The following is a 21985-nucleotide window of genomic DNA, read 5'->3' as shown; positions in this document are numbered from 1 at the left end:
AGATTCTAGCAAGAGCTACCTGTCCTAGCTAAATGGAAATATTTTTCAATCTTATCCCTTCAATAGGGGATTCAATACAATCCACATTCAGGATGTTCTGGAATAATTGTTACACCCTCCAGTCCTCTCCTCTGTCTCTCAGTTCATGGAGGATCCACATGGCAGTGACTCTGGCACTCCATCCTCCATCCAATGGGGTGGGTGGGGGGAATCAATCTTCTTAAACTGCATGGTAGTCATACTTCCGAAAGGGATCACTTGTCAAATCTGGTCGGTGCAGGAAGTGATTCCTCAATGAGACCTTAGCCCTGTCTCGGATGCCTCCACAAGTCCTCCATCGGAGCCCTTGGTGACTTATTCTCTGTTGCTACCGTGCCAAAAGATAGTGTTTCTTGCGGCCATAACTTCTGCATATTTGTTTTTGTCAAAGACAAAGTTGCTTTGATACCACATCTTCAGCTTTTGTCTAAGGTAGTGTCACAATTTCATCCTAATGAGACCATTTACTCACCGTATTCTTCCCAAACTTCATTCAGTGAACAGTATTTTCAATCCTTGGATTATAGACAATGCTTGGCATTTTACTCGAAGGGAACAAAACCATTCCATTCATTACCTCATATTTTTGTTTCTTTTCCAAAATACATGAAGGATCTAGTGGTCTCCATGCAGACCATTTCCAAGTGGAGACCATCCTGTATTACAAAAGCTTATGGGACAGCTCACTTCACTTCCATGCAGAGCTACCTGACAAAGTCACAATGGCACTGATTACTTTTTTCAGTGGCATTTTGACATTGGATGTTTGCAGTTTTCCATTCATATTTAGACTAACCAGTATATTATTACAACCGACTGCAGATCAGATGCGAATTCTGGAAGGCCGTTTTGAGCAGACTGAGCCTCTCTTCCTTCTGAATCTACTTGTGAACCTCGTAAGAGGATTACACACCTGCAAATCACTTCACAGAAGACTGTTACAGTACAGATGTGGTGTTCCTTGAAATGCAGATGCAGAAGTATATTCCACGGCCGACCCCATCACTTCTGTATCTGAGACCCAAATTCTTAATGTTTGGTGTGAAGGAACAGAAGGGTTAGGGTGGAACCGCCTTTAAACAGCTTAGGGAGGCCAAAGGGTGGGAGGCACCCCACCATCTCTACAGGTACTGCTAGATAAAGTTATTTGGCTTGGACACACTCAGCACATGGACACTCAAGGGGAATATGTGTCTGCAATCCCTTGAAGAAAGCAATTTCTAAGACCTCAGTGACCCCCTCAGAATGCCAAGAAATGGGGAAATGTATCATTAAAAACATTCCTCTGATTTTATAACTTTACCGCCTTAAGTTTCCAATGGAATTAGACAAAAAACAAACAAGTGATACACAGCAAGCTTTCAGCCTCCTTCCTATAAATCTGAATTTCACTAGTCTGTCTTGTGAAAGCAAATGGCAGTTCTCTCTCTCAACTTAAATAAAAATAAACCAAAAGTCAATATTTTTTAAAAATTGCATTTTTCTCTCTACAAAGGCTTAAAACATAAGATTCTATTCACTTTTTTTTTTAAAATCCATCTCCTGGTTCACAACATTACCTAGTGCAAGTACACTCAGTCCTATTAGAGCATCTCTTCCTGCCATAATTCCACGGAGAATACGATGAAAAACGTCATCTTTGTTAGCCACATTTATCAAGGTGGATGCAAACTGTGAATAGCACTCAGGGTTTTGTGGAACACACCGATTGAACAGTGGGAAGGATTTGCTGGAAAGTTAAAAAAAAAGGAGAGGTGGGGGAGAGGTTGATTACTGGATTAAAGTTTCAGAGCCATTCAATGATCATTCCGACAGTTCCAATACAAGTGTAAACTCACAGTCAAGCTCTTTTGTTTTGTTTATATGCAGAATTATGTTTGTTTGCTTTTTAGTAAATATGAAATATAAAAAATACCACCATATATCACCACCACCAAAATAAAGACAATTCCAAATTAAGGTACGCAGTTTATGGTTAAATTGGTGTATTCAGACGGATCTTTATGGTTTCCCTTAAATATTTCAGATTGTCTCAACAAACTTCTCAGAACTTAAGCCAATATACAGAGATCATTTCACCCTACCCACTGCACAAAAATTTATAACCAAAAGGCTACATCTACACTAGCATTCAAGGCATGCAAATGAGGGAAATCAAACATGCAAATGAGGTGCAGATTTACATATCTGACACCTCATTTGCATATTCTTCTTTTGAAAGAGCTTATTTCGACGAAGAAAAGCAGTGTAGACTGGCTCTTTTGAAAAGAACCCCCCCCCTTTTTTTTTTTTTAAGGAAGAAGGCTTCTTTCATAGATGGGGATTACTTTTGAAAGAGCCACATCTACTCTGTTTTTCTTCTTTCGAAAGCTCTTTCAAAAGGAGAATATGCAAATGAGGCGCCAGATATGTAAATCTGCACCTCATTTGCGTTTTCAATTTCCCTCATTTGCATGCCTCTTTCGAAAGAGGAATGCTAGTGTAGACATACCCAAAGCAAGTATATCTATCTGATTAAAACCGCAGGAGGGATTTAGAAAGGCAGAACATATCCAGCCAAATTGGAATTTGCCCAGGTGCCTCCAGATGGGGTTTTGATTCAGGACCCGTCGGAAGAGTGCCATCTACTGATCACCAATAGCGTTTCCTGCTCCTTTGTGAGCTCCTATTCAAATACGAACTGGGCTTGACCAGCTTAATTTGCAAGAATGGATGGGATTAAAACACAAGGCAGCACGACTGTAAGCTACATCAATATTATTTCACGGTATTTTTCATACACAAATTTTGCATGGAGTTCACAATATTCCAATGTTCTTTAAGGTGTACTGAGCTACGAGTGACCAGCTTTAGCATAAAGTTAGTTCAGTCAAATATTTACATATAAAAATATCATTCTTTGGCATTGTTAGCAAAATGTCCTACATATATATAATTGAGATACACATCTCCTAGAACTAGAAGAGACCTTGGGAGGTCATCTAGTCCAGTACCCTGCCCTCTTGGCAGGACCAAGCATCATCTCTGGTACCTTTTTGCCCCGCTTGTTAAATGGTCTCCTCAGGGATTGAGCTCACAACCCCAGGTTTAGCAGACCCCTGCTCAAACCACTGAGCTATCTATCCCTCCCCCAATGTAGTATCCCTCTAGTCGTGGCACTGCTTCATTAAGCCAGCAAGAAGGGTTTTAGATTTCCGACTCGTGTGTCTAAAACGAAACAGCAATCAATGACTACAGTATACCTCCCTAGTTAATAAGTAAACGGTGACTATTACTAGGGAAACTGCTTCAACCAGTTTTGCTTTTATGGAGCGGTATCGCATACATAATGGAAAGTGCTCACAAGGATCTCACAAATGCAGAGAAAAAATCCAGAGTTCCAAAGAAATAAGTGCGAGGTGCCCTCTTTTCAATTCGTTTTACGTTTCAGCTCTGAAATATCTCACTCTCTTTTCTTCACTTAACTTTGTGAAAGAGAGTGTGGAAACATAAAGGATCCAGTTCTGTGCTGTGCCACCAGAAAGCAATGGGACTTTACTTGATTACATCATCTTTAACTATCTCTGCTGATCAGGGATGTGAACAGAGTTTGGGAGGTTGCACATATACAGTAAATCAAAAATCTAAAATCAAAGATATTAAAGAAAAAACATTCTGATTGTTATGCCTCAAGTCAAATACAAAATGCAAAGGACAGTCTTTGAAAAGTTGTCTTGAATTAGCAACACAGTGAGGCACACAGTAATTCTTACCTTGGTTGAACTGGCAGTGTGGGACACAGCTTGGCGGCCTCTGGATTTTGTGTGTAACTGGAAATGTTCAAGCTATAAACACAAAGGCAAGAACCTAAGAGAAATAAAACACCCCAAAGGGTTACTTGTTATTAGTCAACATTTGTTTCTGGGCAGAAAACACACTTCTTAAAAATGCTACAAATCTTCATAAATAGCACTTAATTGCATGGCTGTTGAAATCAAGCATTGCTTTGAATATTTTGGGCAGCATAATAAATATTAGTTTGCAAATCTGCAAACTAAAGACACACAAACACCCACCCCCTGAAGGATGCTAAACACTGCTCTGTAAACACTACCACCCAGATAATTGTTTCACAAATCAAGATGAAACTCCTATCCCATGCTCTACAGAAAGAGTAATAGTTTCAGTTTTTCCAACTTTTAATCACTAACTTATAGAATCACAGAATACTAGGGCACCAAGTACAGTCCCTTGCCCTCACAGCAGATTCAGGCACCATCTAGAATGATCATCCCTGATAGATGTTTACCTAACCTGCTCTTAGATATCTCCAATAATGGCAATTTACTCCAATGTTTAACCACCCTGACAGTTAGTAAGTTTTTTCTAATGAGCAGCCTAAATCTCCCTTGCTGCAATTTAAGCCCATTATTGTAACTTGTTTTAAGAGAGGTAAATACAGCCCACTGAAACATCCGAAAATGCAAATTTCACTAAACTCAGATGATTATACTTTCTTTTCTCTCATTTCTCACAACTCCAGAATCCTCCGGTTAGAGTCAAATTCAGAAATGGGGGATATGGTTACACTACAGTGCTCTGTCAAAAGAAGTCACTATCAGAAGAAATTTCCTGACAAAACTGTTGGCAGAGTGCAGCCGCACACAAAAGCCAATTGAGAGAACACTCCACTCTGTCAACAAAGCAGCCGGACGGCCCGGCTACTGTCTTGACAAAACAGTCACTGGGAAGCACAGTGAACAGGGCTGCCCATTGTTGTGGATGATATGTCTGTCAAGAGAAGGCCTCCCGCCCGCACTGTCCACACAGCCTTTTTGTCAACAGAACTTACTGACAGCAGCGTTATGCCTTATGGCTTTGAGGCAGAACGCTGCCAGTGAATGTGCTGAGTTTTGTCAACAAGCTGTTGACAAAATGCATTGTGTGTGTGGGCATTCTACCAGTTCTGTTGACAGAACCAGGGTTTTGTCAGCAAAGCTCGCAAGTGTAACCGTAACCAATGTGTAACATGGCGTAAATTAGACTTTTTTATACCCATTTGCTGGACAAACCAAACTTTATTCTGAACTAAATGACGTGATGTAACTAACAAGCTGATTGGTTTAGTGCTCATGTTGGGTGGGATGTACTTGGGAAACACAGCATCAGCAAGAGAACAGCGATGGCTTACTTCTGCTAATGACACGTGTCAAGCCTCACCTCGTTACTTATAAACACTATCTTCTGACTCCCTTACAAACATAAAATTATCTGGAGGTACACAATCAATCAGATGCCAGTGACATGAACATCTGTTGGTGTGACAGTGCAAATTAAAAGATGTGCATCTAATTCACGTGTTATGAAGCACTATTTATTGAACTGAGCCCCATCTTATTTAGTCAAAGCTTTCCCTCCTTATTCATCCAAAAAGCCATAAAAACCAGCTCAGCAGACACATCTAGATATTGCTTGGCTGAAAGATGTCCATCACCCAAGAACTTTCAGCAAAGCTAGTTACTGTTGTAGTAACTCTTCCAACAATCAGCAATGACATTGCCAAATGGGTATCCCTGAATGACACAGTCTATAACACTATTGTGGATTGCGTTAATATATGAAAGAACAGTCTCACAGACTGTGTTCACAATAATGCTTTCTCCTGTCCTTGCTCTCAAGTGACAAGCACATCCTACGCTGTTAAGCTGACCTACTCTCTGACTTGAAAATGGAAAGATATATGGCAACATGCTCCAATGCTAGGGTGATCATCCATCCCGCTTTCAGCAGGACAGCCCTGTATTTCAGGTGCCATTCTGGTGTCCCGATTTATTTTGCAAAAGCAGCTAACTGTCCCATATTTCACCGGGTTCACCAGCTTCCCCAAGCTACCACCCAGCTTCCCCCACCTGGGGGAGCCAGAAGCTGGGAGCCAGACTGTGAGGCGGCTCAGCTGCTGCCCGGCTTCCAGCGGGGGCTGGAACTGAGCAGGGCTGAGGGGGTTGGAGAGGAAGCTATGGTGGTGGGGGTGAACCGGGAATTCAGTGAGGTTGGATCCTGGCTTGGAGCGGGAGTGGAGATTGGAGCCAGAGATGCGGGGGGATTGAGCCGGGCCATGGAGGTTGAAGCAGGAGCCTGGGCCAGGGGCTGGAGTGGAGGTGCCGGAGCCGGGGCCGGTGGGGATGGAGATGGAGATGGAGCCAGGGCCAGGGCCGGCAGGGATGGAGCTGGAGCCATGGGGCATGAAGCCAGGCTGAGAAAGTTGGAGTGGGAGCCAGGGAGTGGGGTTGGAGCGTGGCCACTGGAGCTGGGGCCAGGGGGAGCTAGAGCTGGAGCTGGAGCTGCAGCTGGGGGGTGGGGGGGTGTAAGCCAGGGGGGTGAACCGTGGCCACAGTGGGGTTGAAGCCAGCGCTGCCCAGCTTCCCCCAGCTGGGGCAGCTGGGAGTTGGACCTGTGCAGACCTATGTGGTTTGGCTAAAATGGATGAACGGCAAGACCTTGTGAATAAACATTACTCCAAATGTGCTTTTATCTGATTCAAATATTAGACATCTGAGTAAAATATGGCATATGTCCAGAAAGGGCTAACCAGCTCACAGAACGAATGACCCAGGGTCAACCTTTAAAGACTTGCTGAGAGATGCATAAAAGTTGGGCTGTTACCTTAGGTTAGATAAGAACTTTGAAATGCAAATGTGCGTTATTAGAACAGTAGAATGACAGGTGTTTGCTCAGGTCTTGTAATGTGAGCAAACCATCCTTGTCTGTTACTATAGGTTTGATTCAAGATCAGAAGGGAATATTAACATTTATGATAGAACTTGATTGATGTAGTATTATAGTTTACACGACTCTCTGAAAATCAGGGTAAACTGTATGGCAACTGTTTAAATAGACAAATTACCTTGTGCTAAATTGCCACAATGTTTGAAAGACAGAAGGATATGTCAAAAGCCTCTTGTGTTCTCCCAAGTCAACAGGCTGTTGCAAAGGTATAAAGTCCCTTTGGACAAGATCCTTTTTTGTCTCAGATCTGCTTGAGGTTTCATACAGGGAAAACCCAAGTCATAGGGCTTGAGATCCCAGCCATTGGCTGGAAAGACCCTGGATTTTGGACTATAACCATGGACTAAATTCTTGAGGAAATGTTTATGACAACAGGTTGAACAGCTCTCATCAGGCACCCTCTGGACCAGACTGGTGCCACACGAGAGAATTTGCCAGACCAGAGGAGGTCTATACTGTCTAGAACTTTGCCAACACTTCTGCCGCTTACTGGGCTGTTAGAAGACATTTACGGGTAAATACAGCTAAATAACAGCACAGAACAATGAGAGCCAGGACTGGTGACTGTAAACAAACTTTATGAAATCACTGGAAACTTGGCCACACCCATGATAAGCAGTCATCCAACTAACTAAAATCATGCTGGATTACGGATGCTGCTGGATGAGAGAGTGCCAGACTAGAGAGGTTCAATGTGCACAAGATCACCCCCTCTGTAATTTATCTAAACCTTGAGAACTGAACTCATGCCTAAATCTATATCAGTGATTTAACCAATACTCTCTCTTTTTTCTCATTAATCTATTTTAGTTTAGATAACAGGAACAGGCTGACAACATGCCCTTGGGAAAAGGTCTGCAATATTTACTGACCTAAAAGGTAATGAGTCTGGTCCTTTGAGACTGATAGAACTTTACTTGATTGGGGTGTCTGGGTCGAATACTCAACCTGGATTCTTTAAGGGAACTGTGTTGTTTGGACTCATTGACCAATAAGGTAACATAGCTGTTTCATGCTGTATTGGTAAACACTAATACTGGAATAACTACAAGCCTTGGGGACTGACTCTCTCATTTCTTGCAGTGCATCCTAATTGATTGACCTCAGCTGGCGACCTGGGTTATCAGACCTAAGATTTTACAAAGTGGTGAAAGATGTGTACAGGCCTAGCCAAACTGCGTTCACGTTGCAGGGACCGATGATAAATCTCTTATCACAAATCACACTGAAATCTACCAGCAGCAGAGGAAGATTAAGATTTACTGGGGTCCTGGGCACAAAGAACTTTGCCTCCCATACCGGCATGCAGTACCACCTCCTTCTCCTCCCCACGTTCCAAGGCCATGCCTTCTGTCTAGCAGAAAGCTAAGACCATGGTAAGAGCTGCCCAGGGATCTCAGACCACTGCTGGGAGCCCTCAATCTGCCCTCGGCAACATACACAGGGTGGCAGGGATACAGACCAACAGCTGCTCTCCAGTATACTGGTCCCAAGCCCATGGCAGATGGAGGTCCATGGGCTCCACACAGCTGCCTGCACTTCCTGGGTGGATCTTACCACAGAGTCTCTAAGATGTAGAGCACACCCCGCGAGGGCCTGGAGGAATGTTTGGGGCTGTGCAGTGGGGCCCAGTTCAGCCTTCTACTCCAGCCCCACCTGGAGCCACAGCCATGACTCTGCTCCTGGACACACTCCCAGCCATGGCCCCAGCACGGCCCCAGCTAGTGCTTACACCTCTGATCACAGCTCGTGGGGAACACCAGTCAACGAGAGCAAATGGTACAAATACAAAGTTTTGTTAAAAGGGGGCCCAGGGCAGGGGGAGAGCACCAGGCCTTTCAGGAGAGATATGGGACTCAAGCCAACACTGGAGGGGGGTGTGGGCTTGGGCAAATGGCTGAGACTGGCCCCAAGTGGAAGAGAAAGAGGCTTGGGCCAATTCTATGCAGGGAGCTAGGGGGATGAGAAGAGGGGACTCAAGCCAGCTCCATGTCATGGGGAGGAAAGGTGGTTTGGGCCAGTTCTGCATACGGGGTCGGCTGGGAAGGGAGGAGGAAAGGCAGAATGTACTCAGGCCCAGACTGTGCAGCAAGTCAGGAGAGAAGCAAGGGAGAAGGGACTCGGCCAGCTCCTCACAGGGGGCAGCAGGAAGGGGAGGAAGAAGAGGCAGCTCAGATAGCTCCACAAGGGGGGTGGGTGGAAGAGGGAGGAGGTTCAGCCACTTCTGCATGGGGGTGGGGGGAATACGCTCTCCTCCTAGCACAGGCTCTACCTACCCACTGCCATGGCCATTGGCAGGGTCTGAGGGACAAGAGAAGCAGACAAAGGAGTAAGACGGAGGGAAGGAAAGAGCAGCAGGGGGCAGTGCCCCTCCCTCCATTGGCCAGGGCCAGTGTTCCCAGTAAGCTGAGCACTTTGGTGGCCACTCAGGAGAGATTCAGGTGCCGCTCAGCTGATTAACAGAGCACCCACATTGGGCAGCATGTGTTTCTATTGGTGATGCACGTCTACACAGGCCTCAATGCACATGGGCCCCATCAGAGGCTACAGCTATCCACCACTGACTAACAGAGGGGTGAGAAATTTAGTTATAAAGCTTTGAAGTAATTTTCTGTTTCTGGACAATGTCTACAAATTGTGCACATCTATTACATTTGCCAATCTATGCACATAAGCAGACACTGAAGGTTGTTCAAACAAACAATAACCAATCTCTTGCTCCTAACAGAGGAAATCTTCTCACTGACAGGGTTTTTGAATTATTCCTCCATCTCTACCATCAAGAATTCATAAAACAACAACAACATCCCCGTCTTTCAAGCATAAATGAATTAAAGAGCAACTGTGGCAACTAACAGTATATCTTTGCTCTCTGTGACTGGCAAGACTCTTTCTAAACTCCCTGACCCAAATCAGCAACAATGTTCTGAGTCATTGTGTGGCTTTAGTGCTCAGCAGAACATGATTTATCATTTCACAATTAAAGGAAAAATGTCATGAGAAGCCCCAGCCTTTGTAAACCATGTGTCTTAATCCAGCCAAGACATACAACAGTCCACTGCACTGCCTCCTGTAAATTCCTCTCTAAATTTAACGTCCAGGAAATTTATTAACATTGTTTAACAGCTCCACAAAGGCACAGCTGGAAGGCACAGCTGCAAATTCATTTCTTTTTGCAAGCATGGTGAAGCAAGTATTTGCCCTAGCATTCAGCCTTTTCGGTATATTCTTTGCTGCAGTGCTAGAGAAAGCCTCTTGCGGCTCTTCAAGTGACATCTTTATTAGGTTTATATCATAAGCTCTTCAGTCTTTCCAATCTACATGTGATCTCCAAACCAACAAATGCTTTGATCCAAGACTTACTTTGCAACAATGATGGGCCCTGGTGCTCTGATGCTATACTAAACAATGGTACAACGTGGTTTGCTGAGGCAGCTCATAACTTTGGCCTCACCATTTGCCCAATAAAAAACAAGGTTATGTACCAATCAGCTCCGTAACAACCTTACCCATCAATAAGCTTGGAAGGTACCACTCTCCAAGCCATCAAACAGCTTACTAATCTTGCAGCAAGCTGAACAACAAAGTGACAACTGACAACAACGTGGATGGGTAAATTAAGAAAGCCAGCACTCTATATGGTCACTTCTACCACTGAATCTGGAACCAATGTGGAATATGACAACAGACAAAAAAATAAGTCTACAATGTTTTCCTTACAGCATTGTTCTCTGGGTGCAAAACATGGATGTTTTAACAATGATACACTAAAAATCCTGACAGTTTCCATTTGGGACACCTACAATGACTGCTATGCACCAAATGACAGGACCAGATTTCCAACACTCAAGTCTTGGCAAAAAAATCGGTTCAGTTGGCATCCAGGGTCATTTGATCAGTGTGCAACTGAGAGGAACTGGTCACGTAAGTTGTATGCCTGAGATCCAAGTATCAAAACAAGTCTTATATGCCAAAGTAAGCTCCAGCAATCTTAAGTGTAAAGGGCAGGTGAAATGCTTCAAAAGACACCTTGACACAAAATGTGCAAACTGGACATTGTGACTCAGCTCTGAGCAACTGGTGATAGAATCACGCCCTCAGGTTGGCTCAATTACAGAAATCATGGGTTCTGTGACATTCTAGAACTTCCATGACGTAAGCAGTGTCAGAGGCACAATCCCAGGGCTGAAGCAGCCAGGAAACAAGAGGGAAAGAGAATTGTGGGTTGTACCAGCCCCTAATGCAGGTGCAGCAGCGGGGCTGTAACAGCTGCCACAGTCAACCCCTGGCCTGCCAGATCAGCAGCCAGCATGCACACAGCTGCCAATGGCCCTTCTGACAATGCTCCTACTGTTAGGCTGCCCCACGCAGGATATTTGTAGTAAAAGTCAGTGATGGGTTGTGGACTTCTGTGAATTTTTCTTTGATTGCCTGTGAGCTGTACGTGACTTTTTTTTTTTTTTTAATTACTAAAAATACCACGACAGAATCTTTACCTCACATCAAACTACACGGCACCTTGGCATTAGGCAAGGCGTTCCAGACACAGCAACAATGTGCAGCTCAATCAATATAACTAGACAAATGGCCTCGTGGCCAGCATGGTAAATGTTCTTTCCAAATTGGTCCATGGAGTTACACAAAGACCCATTAGTAGAAACTTTGATGGTCACAGTCATTCTGAAAATCAAGGTGACTAACATCATCACTGCACATCAGCTGATGTGGAAAACAATATAATCGAGTCTACACTGGTGCAAGTTAAATGCCATGGAGACAGAGGGTGGTATATCAATGCGTATGTTCAAGAATGGGCTATGATATTTTTCTTTTTCTTGATGCATCCCTCCCTTTGGTGTATAAGTTACACCCATCTACACTGCCTTAGACTCAGGGGGCCATCGTAAGTAGGAATGCAAATTATCCATCAAGTGTAAGTGTACCTACAGAGTATTTAAATAGGCACAATATGCATGCTGGGAAGGTTGGGAAGATGGTGGAATTACATCTTTAGCTCTCTGTAGGGTCACCTCTGAATTTGGCTCCAACTCACATTTTCATTAATACTGAGTCTTTTACAAAAAGATTTAGATTCCAAAGCTATGTGAATTTATTAAGGGAAATGGGAACAGCTTTATTTTTGGCTTATATTCTATGTTTCGTTAACTCATCAATCACCAATCCTCCAGAGTAGAGCTACACAAATACCTACATGTATTTAGGCATTTAGAGTCTTATTTGCTCCCATTAAGACAACTGTACAAACCTTATTTATTTAAATTTCAGCAGGATTGTACCCTTAATGATGCAGAATAGAATAAAATGTCATCCAGCCACAGACCTAAGAACTTTAACCTGGTATCCTCAGGCTGTCTGCCGGTAAAACACTATGTAACTACAAAGCTTGTGAAAAAGCAACGCTTAGATATATTCAAACCCATTAAAATGCAATATTGCCAGCTCTCTAAAGACAGGCATGCAAATTCTTTAAATATGAATGGGGTTTCATGTAAGCTAATTCAGTTATACTGACATTTATTTAAGGAATATTACTGGGTTACACAGCTCTTTAAGTACATAAAAAAGAATCAAATAATAATCAAGCACCACAAAAATTAAGTTAAAAAACTAATTATAAATTACTACTCTTGCCATCCAATCCAGGAAAATAAAAAAGAATAATTCCCAGAGTCACTGCCTGCCAAATGCCAAACACTTTATTCAGTGAGCAGTGCTGGCCAGTTTTATGTAGTCAATATCATTCAAAAAAGAAAAAAAAGAACCAGATTTAGAATCAGATCTTCCCTGCCCTTGTGCACAGAAAACTCAGATCTGGGCAGCTGGTTCAGCCCCCGTCGTGCTGCCAGCACAATCCCTATAGGGGAGCCAGTACCAGTGACTCAAACCTCTGGCCTCCCCTGCGCAGATCTGCCAGCTCTCTGGTCATCTGGCAGGGCTCCTGACCACTGGCCCTCTTCCTTGCAACATCCCTGCTAGGGCTCTCTGATCCAGTAACATTCATGATCCTGCCGGACAGCAGATGTTACCGGATGAGAGAATTCAGGTTTTGAGAGGCGCAACTTGTAAATGTTGAACAGCAATGCAAAACTGCTTTTGTACAATAGCTACTTATACCTTACTTAAACAGAACCCAAATAAAATCAAAATGATTCTACTTTGGCTCTGAAAACAAAAAACTCAGTACATGTGATCTGGTACATCAATGTAACAACAGTTTTTCACTAGAGTTTTAGTCGAATTTGAAGGCTCCAATTCAGAGCATCGATGCAGATTTCTCCCATAATGAACAGAGGCTGTTTGTATGCTAACTTCACCTCCAATCTGAATTAGTTTGTCCTCAGTAGCCACTTTCCTGCTGAACAATCTAATAATTTTATTTGCCCAAGAGATCCATAACATTTTGACAAATAAAACATTTAAATAAGCATGAACTAGAACATGCTTTCCACTGACACAGACTCATTAAATAAATTAATGGTAAAGAAGTAAACATCCAGTGCAACATATTTCAAACGGGAGTACATTTTTTCGGATTAAAAACTGCTTAACTCTTCCATGCACACATTAAGGAATCCATATTCTTTACTACATACCATTGTTCTTTGCAAAAAGCTGGATGTCTTCCAGAGAATTAAGTTGCTCTTGCGGACAGCTAGATACACACAAGGCAACTGAATTGATTTTAAGGTTTTTAATTTCCAGACTGCACGAATTCAAAAAGAACACATGTCTAGGAAGAAAGGAGAAAATTCCCTTTTAAGGCAAGCTTTCAATTTTTCATATAATTTTAAATCTTCTCACTATCTTTAAAAGCAGTACAAAACATGATACCTAGTGATGTTTTTTTCCATATGTTATTGGAACACTTGTATTTTGATGCTAAAAGCTAAAAAGTGATTTTAAAGCACACTACAATGTACACTGTATTTTACCTGATTTTAAGTCATATTACAGACCCCCAAAATTGCAAGCAAACTATGGGGGCAGACCACGACAACCTGGAGTTCCCTGGGACCCAAGAATACAAAGAAAGGACCTGGACCATAATTATGTGCAATTGCTACTGTATAGTATTCTTGTACTCTCATATTTGTATTTCTTAATAAAGTGCCTACATGCAGGAAAAGATTTAAATGGACCAAAGTTTTATTTAGTACAGATCATTTATCCTATCCACAGTGATGAAATCTCAAGTATTTGATTACATTAAAAATCTGAGGTACTTACTTTTTATTTGTCATATCCCGTCCGGAAAGAGGTGCACCTTCAACATGGGTGTTCTTCTTACCACATATGTTTCCATAGCTGTCATACCCAAATATAAGTCTTTCTGCAGCTCCAGCTGTTACAGCATAGCCAGTTATAAACATCTATTATAAATATACATTGTATTATTTTTCTTTTGAATTCATGATACAGACAGTACTGTGCTTTTTTCCTTCCACCATTCAGTTAACATTCCTTGTTTAACCTACATAATTTTTGTCTGGTGCTTGAAAAACCATGTATAGAATTTTCAAACATCCTTTTACATTATAGTGTATATTTTGGAGTGAAATTCACCCACGTACAGAAGACCACAGCAAGTCTTTTGGATCACTTAGGACCTGCTGAGTGTTGTCTTTAGGATCCTTCTGCAATTTGATACAAAAGTTGAATGGTGTGCCGTTAATGAAGCAGGGGAACTATAGGAAAATTAAAAAAAAAAAGTCTTGTACTTAAAGAAGATGAACAACCCGTCGGCCAACAAAGAGTTATAATGTTGCACAAGTCACTTCCAACAAACTTTTCACAGGTGTTTACTAATTACGTATTCCTCATTTTCTGGGTGCCCAATGTGAGACACCTGTGGTCAGATTTTTAGAAGCTCTGAGAACTTAGCAGCAACTAAAGCCAGAATTGTGGTGGAATATACGAAGTGATGTAAAAATGAAATACTGTACTCTCAAAATTCAGGCTCTAGGCATTTCAAGTTGGACACCCAAAATGAGGAAACAATTTTGGCTTTGATTTCTGTATCTCAGTTCCTCTATTGTAAAATGAGAATAAAATCAACAGATGTCACAGGGTGTTGCGAAGATGAGTTGAATCAACATTTATGAAGCACTGAATAGTATAATGAGAGCACAACAGCAATGTCCATAAGTAAGTTACTTGCATGGTGACAAGTATCACAGAGTCAGCTGTTTCTCAAACATAAAGAAGTTAATAATTTTATGTTCAGCAGAGGGGCTGAATGGTGTGTGTTATAAATAAGGCTTGGGGGCACACCTTGAACAAGAATGATAAAGAAATTTTGATTAACTAGCCATTCACTGAAGGATGCTTGGGTCCAATGCTAAAAATAGCACGTGATCATGTTATTAAAGGCTGTAACATTATACATATGCTTAAAAATACCCAATTATTGTCATACAAGCAACCTTAATTATGGCATTTCCTAACTTTTGAGCATTTGACTTTCAACATATATTTTTAAGTAGTTTTGGGGATTTTGTAAATGTTGTAAGCCTGTGCAGAATTTAGCCTCCTCCTCCAGGAATTAAGTATATTTATTACTTTAATCATATGAATAATCAAATTTCTATTTTACAATTATGTCTCGACTGCAGCAAACAGTGCTGTTGGGAAAGGCTCTTCCGACATTTGGCCCATACACAGCGGGCCAAATGTTGTAAAAACCCCTTCCTGCTGAGACAGCCCTTCTTCCTCATGGAACAAGGTGTTCACGGACGTCGACAGAATGTTTCAGACCAGCAGTTCTCTTCCGAGAGATCTGCAGTCTGGACACGCTCTGTCGACAAAACTTTGTCAGAAACAGAAGTTTTGTCTACAGAAGCCTGCAGCCTAGACATAGCCTTGGTCTTCAGAGTCCAGTGATTTATATCAGCAGTTTTCAACCATGGGGGTCTACATGGACAGCATGGTAGGGTTGCCCCCTCCCAAATTTCAGTGTCAGAGCTGGGCAGTCCCAAGGGCAGCTCCACACTGCCCCACACCTCTTCTCCTTCCAAGCCAAGCCTCTACCCCTAACTAGGTCAGGGTCAAGAAGTGGGCAGTGTGGGATGGTTCAGGCTTTGAATAGTTCCATGCAGAGGACAACCATGGCATTTTCCTGTCTCCTCTTTATGCTCCTCGGTTTCCAGACCCCTTTGACTTCTTGTGCAGTGAGTAAGAGCTGCCTAGGTGGATGGACTCAGCTCCAGGCTGGCAGAGCTCCCGGGAATCAGCAATAGCAGGAGGACGGCTCTCCCAGCACACAGCCCCTGGCTGCCTCCAATCTCTGTATCCTGAGCTACCCTACTGCACACACACAGAGCTTAGGTACCTCCCTCTATATATCCTGAGCAACACCCCTACCCACACACAGCTCCTAGCTACCCATCTCCCTGAACTAATGTACATACACGCAGATATCCCCTGCGTGCATCACGAGCAGTTCTCAGTCCCCACATACACACCTTGGAAAAAGAAGTTACTCACCTTTGTGCAGTAATGGAGATTCTTCGATGTGTGTCCCTCTGGGTGCTCCCCCTTAGGTGTCAGGCTTGCCCTGGTGCTGCAGCTCGGAGATCTTGATAGCTGTTTTCACCCAGACCACGCACATGTGGGCTCTGATGCATCGTTTCACACTCGTTCTATCATGTGCAAGGTCTGGGCTCAGCCAGGTCCTCTAAACAGCTTTGAATGTCAAACAGAAAAGCACAGAGAAGAATCCGAAGCAAGGAGGAAGAGTGGATGGTGGAGCACAAACGGAGACACATCTTGAAGAATCAAAGTTGCTGCACCAAGGTGAGTAACTTCTTTTTCTTCTTCGAGCGTCCCTGTGGGTGCGCCACCTTAGCTGACTGAGCAGCAGTACTCCCCCACGAATAAACAAGAAGGCGGGTACCGGATTCAAGTCCTACCCAGGACAGACACCACCACTGTGGACAAGGAGGTATCCTCAGTCATCTGTTGTTCATCAGGCACTATGTCGTCTACCGTGTCATAGGGTGCGCAGGTCATTGTCCTGCAGATTTTGTGAAGGGGGACTCCTCTGAAGAACTCCAGTGACGCTGCCATCGCTCTGATGGAGTGCATCCTTGGTTGGCATGGTAAGGACATGCCCCGCAGGGAGTAGCAAGTCATGATGCAGGATGTGATAAGGTTAGACAGTCTCTGTGAACATATCACTTTGCCTTTAGAACAACAGGCTAAAGACACCATCGGACTCTTGGTCCTCTGAAAGGGTTTGGTTCTGTTAATGTAGAAGGCTAGAGCCCTTCTAACATCCAATGACTGCAACTGCACCCCACAGGCTGAGGCGTCCGGTTTAGGATAAAATGCAGGCAGCACTATTGGCTCGTTAATGTGGAATTCCGAGGCGACCTTGGGGATGAATCGAGGATGCAAGCTGAGTATCACTCCACCCTTGTTAAAAATTGTGTGTATGGCAGGGTCACCATGAGGGCAGACAGCCTGCTCACCTTTGGGCAGACATAATTGCCGGGAGGAACACAGTCTTTAATGTTAGCAGCCTGAGTGGGCTTGTGGCCGTAGGCTCAAACGGGCCTCTCATCAGTGTCTCTAAGCCAAGTCCAAACTCCAAGGGGGTGCAACAGGCCACCTTGGTGGGTAGAGATTAGCCAGCCCTTTACGAAAACATGCTGTAACTGGGTGAGCAAAGACTGATGTGCCGTCTAGTGTGTGCCTGAATGCTGATGTGGCAGCCACGTGCACTTTCAAAGATGCCAGTGCTGAACCTTGTTGTTTTAAGTCTAGTAAGTAGTCCAGAATAGAGTGGATCTGTGCTTCACTTGGAGACAGTTGCATGGAGGAGCACCAGATCACGAATCACTTCCACTTAGAAAGGCAAGTCTTACGTGTATTTTGCCATCTGCTCTGCATAAGGACCACTTTTACTTGATCTGAGCAGAGGTCCTCGGCACTGTCAAACCAGCAATGAGCCAAGCCATGAGGTAAAGACTGCGAGGTTGTGGGTGCACGATCACCCCTTGATTCTGAGTCAACAGATCCATGGGACCAGGCAGGAGCTGTGGCATGTGCAACAACATCCTGTGCAGGACAGAGAACCAGTACTGACGTACCCATGCAGGTGCTATCAATATGAGCTTGGCTCTGTCCCTGTTGACTTTGCCAGCACTCTGGGAATTAGCACTCTTGGGGGAAACGTGTAGGGTGTTGGACCCATCCAAGTGATCAAGAATGCGTCACCCAGGCAATTCGGCCTCAGGCTTGCTCTGGAGCAATATCATTGGCATTGACAATTCAGATGGATAGAAAATAAGCCTATGATGGGGAATCCCCATCACTGGAATGGAGGGAGAAGAATGTCGCTGCACATCTCCCAGTTGTGGTCTGGCGTGAAGCGACTGCTCAAGGCATCTGCTTCCGTATTGTTGACACCTGGTAAGTATGAAGCTACCAGCGTTATGTTCTCACGAATGCACCAGTACCATAGACAAATAGCCTCTGCACAGAGATACTTGGAGTGTTCTCCTCCTTGGTGATTGATGTAATACATCACAGCCATGTTGTGTGGTGAGTATCTTGACAGGCATGCTGCAAATGCATGGCAGAAAGCATCTACAAGCGTTGCACACTGCTCTGAGCGCCAAAAGATTTATGTGGAGAGACACATCTGTGGTGGATCATTGGCCTTGTATGGACTGGCTGTTGAGGTGGGCTCCCCAACCCAGTAGGGAAGCATCCGTCGTTATGAGTACAGTGGGCTGTGGCCTATGAAACGAGACACCCGCTAGTAGCTTGTCTGGTATCGTTGACCACCGCAAGGATTGGAGGATGTTTTTTGGCACTGTAACCCCTTTGTGAAGATCATGATTTGTGGGTCTATACACAGTCACTATCCAATGCTGGATGCATTGAAACTGCAGGTGTGCATTTTGGACCACATAAGAAGTGGCAGCCATGTCCCCCATGAGTTGCAATCAAGTTATAATCTGCATCATCAGCCTAGTAGAGACCATGTGGATGATGTTTTGAATATCACGATAATGCTGGAGCGGAAGGTACTCACGAGCAGTGTCGGAGTCTAGTCTCGCACCAATAAACTCTATGTTTTGAGTGGGCTCCAGGGTCAATTTCTGTTCATTTATGAGGAGGCCCAAAGAGAGAAAGGTGGCCAATGTAACCTGAATCATAGTGTTGACCTCTGTCTGAGATGCCTCTTTTATAAGACAAATTGTCCAAATATGGGAAGATGATGATGTCTAGCCATCAAAGGTGTGCCACAACCACCACGAGGGTCTTGGAGAATACCCTAGGAGCCATGGCAAGGCCAAAGGGCAGTACTGGTACTGGAAACATTCCTAGCCCACCACAAACCGTAGAAATCGCCTGTGAGCGGGACAGATAGTTGTAAGAAAGTAGGCATCCTGTAGGTTGAGAGCTATAATCCCCATGATCTAGCACAGGAATCATGGAGGTCAACATCACCATTTTGAAGCATTGTTTTTGGAGGCAGCGGTTCAAATATTGAAGATCTATCTCCGGATATCTTTTGGGTGAGGATGTATCAGGAATAGAAGCCTCTCTCTCTGAACTTGCCCAGAACAGGTTCCATTGCCCCTATGGTGAGGAGGTGATCCACCTCTTGTCGAAGCATAGTCTCATGAGAGGGGTCCCTCAAGAGGGACGGGCTAGGAGGAGTGGTGGGTGGGACAGCTTGAAGAGGGATGACTTAACCCAAAGATACTATTTCCAACACCCATCTGTCTGTTGTTACTCTGGACCACTGTTTGAGGTATGGTCGCAAGCGGTGCTGGAACAATTTTGGGAAGGGGACGTGACTATCGTCTTGATGGGGCTGTAGTTCTCGACCACACCGTCAAACTTGCTGCCTCATTTGCTGCTGCTGTTGTTGGCCACGAGCCTGGTTGCTCCTACACTTCAGTGGTCTCTGGGAAGACATGGACTGATCACTTTGTCTCGGTTGGTACTGCCTCAGGAATGGCTGGTAGTACCTCCTTTGATACGGGCTGAACTGTCTGCCTCTATATGGCAGCATGTACATACCCAGAGTTCTGAGGGTAGTACGGGAATTCTTGCTGGACTGTAGCAACGTATCCATAGATTTGGTGAAAAGTTTTTGTTTGTCAAAGGGCAGATCCTCCACTTTACTGTGGAACTCTTTGGGGGAGCGCAAAGTTTGAAGGCAAGATGCCCTCCTCATAACTATAGTCATGGCCGTAGATTAAGCTGCCATGTCAGCCACTTTGAAGGCAATCTGGATGCTGGTCCTGGTAGCAGCACAGCCTTCCTGGATCACCGCTTTCAGTAATGGCTTCTTAGAGTCAGATAAGTACTCCATTAGCAATGTTAACTTAGAGTAATCGTCAAAGCTGTGGTTCAACAAATGGGCCACAAAATTGGCCATACTTTTTCACACAGCACGCAGTCAGCCTCTGGAACTCTTTGCCAGAGGAGATTGTGAAGGTTAGGACTATAAGAGAGTTCAAAGAAGAGCTAGATAAATTCATGGAGGTTAGGTCCACATAAGGCTATTAGCCTGGGGGTAGGAATTGTGTCCCTGGCCTGTTTGTCAGAGGCTGGAGACGGATGGCAGGAGACAAGCTGCCTGAGTATTGTCTTTGGTCCACCCCTCTAGGGAACCTGGGACTGGCCACTGTAGGCAGACGAGACGCTGGACTAGATGGACCTTTGGTCTGACCCAGTAATGGCCATTCTTACGTTCTTAAGTGTGGAGGAAGAATAAATCTTCTGGCCAAAAAGGTCAACACGCTTAGAGTACCTATTGGTAGATTTGTACTGTGGCACTTTAGCTCTCTGCTGAGAGCACTACACCACCAGCGAGTTTGGCTGGGTGTGGGTGAATAAGTACTCCATACCTGTAGAAGGGACAAAGTATTTCTTATCCACTCTTTTGTTGGTAGCAGGAGCAGAGGCTGCCATCTGCCATATGTTGTCAGCTGCTTCCACAATGGCCTCACCCAAGGAGATAGCAATCTTTGAGGAAACAGGGGGCATAAGGTTCCTTAACAGGGCTTGTTTCCTCTCTTGGATTTCTGCCATTTTAACACCTTGCATACTGGTTACCCGAAGGAACAAGTCCTGAAACTCCCTGAGATCACTGGGGGAGATGTATCACCACTGATAACAGCCTCATCAAGCAAAGATGAGGATAGATCAGTTGTCCATGATGGCCTGGAAGATGAGTCAGTATCAGAAAAATGGGCTTCCTCTTCCCCAGACAGAGGTGGCAGAGATGGAGGCTGAGGCTCTGATGATGGCAGAGGTACTGAAGATGGGCTGGGAGACTAGGATGCTATGGACTATCTTTCTCGTGACTCCTGTCGCTCATGCACGTCTCATTCTTGACGATAACGTGCCTCATAGTCCCAGGATCTAGCACAGCTGGGATGGTGCTGATGCCTTGCAGGTGAGCAGCATCTGTAGGGAGACTGGTACCTATAACCATGCCTTTGTGAAGAATAAGACTGTGAGCGCCTGGACAAGGGAGGTGGTGATATGGAGGGGTGGCTACCCTGGTGCCTCTGTGATTCGACCTCGTGCAAGGAAGGAGATTGTGGCTTTAGAAATGGTGAAGGCAACCTTGATCTGTGATAAGGTAACAAGGGACACAGGAACGGTGATGGAATTGAATACAATCCTGGAGATATTTGCGAGGTAACAAACAGGCGGTGACAAGCATTGCGGTGAAGACTTGGGAGTGTGCATGTGCTTGGACTTAGACTTGGCGTTGGCATGCTTAGAGTCTTTATCTGTAGTTTTAATTAGGTCCTTGGCAGAGTGCAAGGCAGTTGGTGCTGATGAAACACAGCAGAGAGCCGGAATGCTCAGTGCCAATGGGCTCAGTGCCGCAAGAGTTGGTGATGCACAGGTCAGTGCCAGGGCCTCCAATGCCGCTGAACTCTGGACCATCAGTACCGAACATTGCAGAGCAGAAGCTGTTGGTGCCATCTTTGGACGGTCTGGCACTGATCTACCACTTGGTTCCATTTCGTGCGCTGGTGCCATCAGCAAAATTGTCTCCTTGATCTTGGACTTTTTAGACGTGCCAGAGACCATTTCAACAATGCTTTCAGCCTCCCTCATCATTTCTCTGGGTAAACTAGGCAATGATCAGGCTGGGGAGGCTCTAGGATGCTTGTGGGCA

The 21985-nt window shown here is 44.4% G+C and overlaps 1 protein-coding gene across 1 annotated transcript in view; it reads right to left on the bottom strand.

Moving 5' to 3' along the window:
- The window catches only part of SLC44A3 (solute carrier family 44 member 3), a 92039-nt gene that overhangs the window by 66063 nt on the left and 3991 nt on the right, over positions 1-21985 (bottom strand). The window contains exons 3-6 of the mRNA XM_075002485.1: positions 14053-14195; positions 13419-13555; positions 3792-3885; positions 1599-1768 (exon numbers count right to left, since the gene is read on the bottom strand). Of these exons, the coding sequence (XP_074858586.1) occupies positions 1599-1768; positions 3792-3885; positions 13419-13555; positions 14053-14195 (544 nt within the window). The remainder of the gene's footprint in view (positions 1-1598; positions 1769-3791; positions 3886-13418; positions 13556-14052; positions 14196-21985) is intronic.

The sequence above is a fragment of the Carettochelys insculpta genome, chromosome 9 (assembly GCF_033958435.1).
Source record: "Carettochelys insculpta isolate YL-2023 chromosome 9, ASM3395843v1, whole genome shotgun sequence".
In the NCBI taxonomy this organism is placed as follows: Eukaryota; Metazoa; Chordata; order Testudines; family Carettochelyidae; genus Carettochelys; species Carettochelys insculpta.
This window is presented reverse-complemented; position numbering and strand designations above follow the sequence as displayed.